General features: G+C 49.1%; 1 protein-coding gene across 1 annotated transcript in view; it reads left to right on the top strand.

Annotated features, from left to right (window-relative positions):
* The first annotated feature begins 3,163 nt into the window (after positions 1-3,163).
* The window catches only part of B3GALNT2 (beta-1,3-N-acetylgalactosaminyltransferase 2), a 58,621-nt gene continuing 55,883 nt past the window's right edge, over positions 3,164-5,901 (top strand). The window contains exon 1 of the mRNA XM_017526576.1: positions 3,164-3,499. Within this exon, the coding sequence (XP_017382065.1) occupies positions 3,388-3,499 (112 nt within the window). The 5' untranslated portion in view covers positions 3,164-3,387. The remainder of the gene's footprint in view (positions 3,500-5,901) is intronic.

The raw sequence follows: 5,901 nt of genomic DNA, 5'->3' as shown, positions 1-5,901 counted from the left end.
TCACTGCCTCCTGGGTTCAAGCGATTCTCCTGCCTCAGCTTCCAGAGTAGCTGGGACTATGGGTACCCACCACGAACCCCGGCTAATTTTTGTATTTTCAGTAGATGGGGTTTTGCCATGCTGGCTGGGCTGGTCTCAGACTCCCGCCCTCAGATGATCCGCCCACCTCGGCCTCCCGAAGTGCTGGGATTACAGGTGTGAGCCACCGTGCCAGGCCCCCTTGACAATTTCTTTAATTGAAATGTTGAAAACAAGACAACAGGTCCGGCACAGTGGCTCACACCTGTGATCCCAGCACTTCGGGAGGCCGAGGTGGGTGGATCACCTGAGGTCAGGAGTCCGAGACCACCCTGGCCAACATGGTGAAATCCCATCTCTCCTTAAAATACAAAAATTAGCCAGGTGTGGTGGCCCGTGACTGTAGTGCCAGCTACTCAGGAGGCTGAGGCAGGACAATCACTTGAACCAGGAGGTGGAGACTGCAGTGAGCTGAGATCATACAACTGCACTCCAGCCTGGGCGACAGAGCAAGACTCCGCCTCAAAAAATAAAAAATAAAATGTCAACATAGTGTCTAAACAAAGAAGAACTTCTAAAAGTAATTTCTAGATATTATATAGCCTCCTTCCTTACTGCAATGTGTACACAATGTCTGGGAAAGGGACACTGCAGATCTTGGTGACATTTCTCCAAAAGCCACAATAGTTACAACCTTTTTATTTCCAGCTGTTTACAAGAAAAAAATAAGTATTCCTTCCTGTCTTCAGGGTCCATGAAGAGGAGCCCTACAGACTTTTGAAATTCTTAAAACAGTAGTGTTTCTCAAATTTGCACAGTACACTGCAGTAGCCAGCCTCTAAGATGGCCCCCAGTGATCCTCGCCTCCTGATATTCACATCCTTGTGTGGTCCCTCCAACAGTGAATCAGGGTTGCTCTGTGTGACCAACAGAGGAAAGAAGTCACAGTATGTTTTCCAAAGCTTCATCATAAAAAGCACTGCAGAGTCTGCCATGTCAGTCACCTCAGAAGCACATTCTCCAGCCCCAGTCAAGCCTTCAGATGACTGCAGTCCCAGTTGACATCTTCCTGCAACTTTATGAGACCCTTAACCAGAACTTAGCTTTCAAATTCTTGACCTACAGAAATTGTGAGAGGTAACAAATGATTATTATTATTTTAAGAGTTTTTGGTTAATCTGATAGGTAGCAACAGATAAATATACAAAACCCTTTTAAAGTAAAAAAGATTTCTGGCCCTAATGAGTTAAAAACATCTATATTCTTTTACTTAAACACAAACATGTGGAATAAACTCCTTAGGCTTATAGCTTTTGTACGATTATCAAAGCAAACAGATGATCCCATTAAATATAATACAGCAAACAGGCTAGGCATGGTGGCTCACACTTGTAATCCCGGCACCTTGGGAGGTCAAGGTGGGCAGATCATGAGGTCAGGAGTTTGAGACCAGCCTGGCCAACCCCATCTCTACTAAAAATACAAAAATTAGCTGGGCCTGGTGGAACACACCTGTAATCTCAGCCACTCGGGAGGCTGAAGCAGGTGAATCGCTTGAACCCAGGAGGCAGAGGTTGCAGTGAGCTGAGATCGTGCCACTGCACTCCATCCTGGGCAACAGACTCCGTCTCAAAACAATATATAGATATAATTTTTTTTTCAGCAAACAATATTATAAAACAAATAAGATGTAATTTCAACAGAGGGTTGGTTTGCTGAAACTACTATGCCTCTCATTGAGACAATGGCAGGGCCTGGGGAGTCTACTGCTGACTGTTCAGTTAGTTACTCAAAGTATTTTTTGCCCCTAAGCCTGTTTGAGGTGAATCTTCTATCATCCAAGACTTTTTCTCAACAATACAGTCGCATTGTTTCCACAACTTGTGGAAACTTAAAAAACAAAAAACAAAACAAAAAACGCGACCGGGTGCAGTGGCTCACACCTACAATCCCAACACTTTGGGAGGCCCAGGCGGGCGGATCACTTGAGGTCAGTAGTTCAAGACCAGCTTGGCCAACTTGGTGAAACCCCATCTCTACTAAAAAAAAAATACAAAAATTAGCTGGGCGTGGTGGTGAGCACCTTTGTAATCCCAGCTACTCGAGAGGCTGAGGCAGAAGAATTGCTTGAACCCGGGAGGCGGAGGTTGCATTGAGCCCAGATCGCGCCACTGCACTCCAGCCTGGGCGACAGAGGCTCCATCTGAAAAAACAAACAAAACAAAAACGTCCCATAGCCCAGCCGCTCGTTCTCATCCTTCTTTCCCATCCTCACCCCAGTGCCCTCACCGCCCGGTCCCCGCTTTCCTGCAGCCTCGGCGCGGGCCCAAAGGGCCAGGAGGGTTCCCGCTTGGGGCACAGCCGCACAACGAGGGGCTAGCATTCTGCCTGGAAGGCGCGCTTCGGCCGCCCTTCCCCAGGTCCCCGGAGCCCACGTTCTCCCAGCTCGCCCGGCTCCCGTTTCGCTCCCAGCTCCAGTTTGAACCCGGAGCACGTGCAGTTCTACCCTGTTTGGTCCATCGCCATCGTGCTCCAGTCTAGTGCCCCGCTCGCTGTCGCCCTGAGTTCCCAGAGCACAGAACCGGGCAAAGAGCCGGGAACCCACTACACCAGAGCTAGTCCCTGATATTTCACCGCTCCAGACGCGGGCACTCGGGCTTCCTCGCCCCGCGCTCTGCGGGCCAAGGAGACGTCAGCAGGATCCCACTACCCACAGCAAGCGAACAAGCGAGCACCCAGAACAAAGGAGGTCTGGGTGATTTCACACAAGAGCCAGTCAGATTTCCTTCAAATCTGAGGCAAACCGCAATCTCAGTCTCAGCGAATTTCCCCTTTGTGGCTGGGGAAAGCCTCTGAACGCCGGGTAGCCGGCACTACCTCCCCTGGGCCGTGGGGTGGCAGCAAATGTCAAGAGGAGATGCGCATGCTCCGTGTGGGACTTTGAGCTTCGCTTCCGCGGCCGCCGAGTGACGGAACGCACGCTTAGGATTATGGGAAATGTGGTTTTTAAACGTTAGCATCCCACGGGCGCCCCCTGCCTGGGCCCGGGGCGGGACTTCAGCTCCCGGCCGGCCGATGGGCGCCGGTGGGAAAGCGGGAGGAGAGGGCGGGGCGAGTGGGAGGAGCCGGTGGAAAGGCTGGGTGGAGAGGGCGGGGCTTCGGCCGGCTAAGCCGCCGCCACCCGCGGTCGGAGGAACCGGAGAGCGGGGCCGGTAGCCGCGAGGAGCTCCAGACGGCGCGGAGCGCGAAAGCGGGCGTGCTCGGAGTGGTCGCGCGGGCGTTCGCCGTCCCCCCTCAGTCTCCGCACTTGCAGGTCCTCTCCCTCTCTGCCCGGACGCGGGAGAGCCCGGTTCGCGGCGGGGGCGGCCAATGCGAAACTGGCTGGTGCTGCTGTGCCCGTGTGTGCTCGGGGCCGCGCTGCACCTCTGGCTGCGGCTGCGCTCCCCGCCGCCCGCCCGCGCCTCCGGGGCCGGCCCTGCAGGTGAGTTCCTGGGGCCAGGCGGGCGGGCGGCCGCTGGGGGCGAGAGGCCCGGCTCCATGCCGCGGAACTCCACTGGGAATTGCTGGAAGGCGGGGGGAGAAGGGCCAAATGCGACGGTCCCCAGACGAAACAAACGGCTCTTTTCATCTTTGGAGCGTTAACATCGGGCAAACTTGAGGGCGCTTTTGTCTTTTCGTGTCCCCGCGGCTTCTCACCTCCCCGTTTGCCGTGACGGCCGCAGAGCGGGCGCCCGCAGCTGCAAGTCCTTCGCCCGTCCGCAGGCCTGGTCGGCGATGTCCGACGCCGCCCGCTCGCCCGGGAGGGGAACCTCGTGTGCCCTTCAGCCTCCAGCGCCTGCTGCTTTGGAAGCTCGGGTTCTGAAGTTGGTTTCTTCCTCCCCAAGTTGTTGGTCTTTTCTCGGTCAAGACTCTGGGTTTTTAGTGCCATGGATAATGTGTGTGCGTGTTTTCAAAGGTGGCTGGGTTTTGCTTTTAAGGAATAACTTTGCTGGAAGAATATACTGTAGTTCGTATTCTTGGATCGTGATGTAAGTCGGTTAAACAAATCTAGACATGAAATAGGGCATGGCCGTGAGTGGAGTTGTTCCTGTGAGTTTGGTTCGCATAGCCTGCTAATGCCGTTTATATGGAAATATCAAATTCCTTAACGATCGTGGCCATTTGCTCTAAAACTTCGTCTCTCTCAGGAATGAAACCTTTGTTCTTGTTTCGCTTCACAGCCTAATAGAATGCTTTACTTGCAGTGGGTGCCCAGCGGATTATTTCGTTAATGGGTTCCACCACCCTGAACGCTACTTTAGGTTTCCCTATTTTGTCTTCTTCCTTAACTTGCCCTAGGACATAAAAGAAACCTAGAAAGCTCTTTTAAAGATTATATAATAGTTATTTTGTAACTATACTGGGACTTATTTTTTTCCCCCTTATCTCATTCCAAAACAGCTGTTTTCTTATCCAAAAGTTCTTAAAATTAGAATTATTTGTAGTTCAGCACTCTATGCCTTATAAGTAGAAAGTATTCGGCAATCCTCAAAACAATCTCGGTTATATGAAATTATATTGAGGTTATTTTGGTAACAGTCTCTTTTCCTATTAGATCACCAGCTCTTTGAAAAGGGTTTGTGTGACCTGAATAGAATTAAACACTATTTAAGTGATTTAATGAAAGTACGGTGTTACAGTACTCTTAACCAGTTAACAGGTCAGGGTTTTGTTCAGTGTTGTTTTTTAGGTTTTTGTAAAGTGAACTGAGAAGAGAGTGCCATATATTAAAACTGCTTTGTAACTTCTGTTTGTGTGTTACAGGTTTCTCTCTTTTGTTATATGAGTGAGCCCAGCTGGACGCTATTACAGAGTCCTTAGTATATTTATGACCTTAATGGTTGTTTAGGGTTCAGTAAAACAAAAACCCTGCCTTCAAAGTGAATTCTTAGTAGACTTGTTAGGCAGTCTCTTAGTTTGAGACAAATTTTTCCTACTCCCTTACTGCAGATGAAGGATGATACCTTTATTTGCCATCCAGTTACACCAGGCTAGATTTAGGAAATGAAGAGGTAGACTATAGTAAAGGGCAGGGTAATAATATAGGTAAGAACATCAATACTAGTTATGTGAATTTGGCTTTGAATGAATACTGTGTATCTGGTCAGATAATAAGGTTTTGTTTTATTTAAGTTCCTGGATACGTGTGCCGAATGTACAGGTTTGTTACATTGGTAAACGTGTGCCCTGGTGGTTTGCTGCCTCTGTCAACCCATCGATATTTTTTAATAATCTAAATTAAACTTGACTGGCCAGACGCAGTGGCTCACACCTGTAATCCAGCACTTTGGAAGTCCCTGGTGGGTGGATCACCTGAAGTCAAGAGTTCAAGACCAGCCTGGCCAACATGGTGAAACCCCGTCTCTACTAAAAATACAAAAATTAGCTGGGTGTGGTGGTGCACACCTGTAATCCAGCTATTCGGGTGGCTGACGCAGGAGAATCACTTGAACCTGGGAGGCTGCAGTGAGCCGAGATCATGCCATTGCACTCCAGCCTGGGCAACAACAGCGGAACTCAAAAAGATTCATTCATTCATTCATTGAACATAACTGACTCCTACCTTTCTTTTTTTTCCTTTTGGTACTTTCAAAAGTAAAAGCATGGAAGCATCTTAAATGCTAACATTTCCCACAGTTCCTTTACCATTGTGCTGTCACCATGATTAAACTAAAATCGTTGCATGTGTTTACATTTTAACCCTTATACTTTAAGCCTAACAGGAGAGAAAAAACCCAAGATTTTACTAAGTATTCTTTTCTTGAATTAATCTTTTAAAATGTTTTTTTCCTCTTCTTTTGCTTTGTCTGTCTTCAGTCTCATTAAGTCATGGCAGTTTTTTTT

The sequence above is a fragment of the Cebus imitator genome, unplaced genomic scaffold (genome assembly GCF_001604975.1).
Source record: "Cebus imitator isolate Cc_AM_T3 unplaced genomic scaffold, Cebus_imitator-1.0 Scaffold42, whole genome shotgun sequence".
Taxonomy (NCBI): domain Eukaryota; kingdom Metazoa; phylum Chordata; class Mammalia; order Primates; family Cebidae; genus Cebus; species Cebus imitator.
The sequence above is the reverse complement of the archived record's forward strand: the minus strand, read 5'-3'. Positions and strand labels throughout refer to the sequence as shown.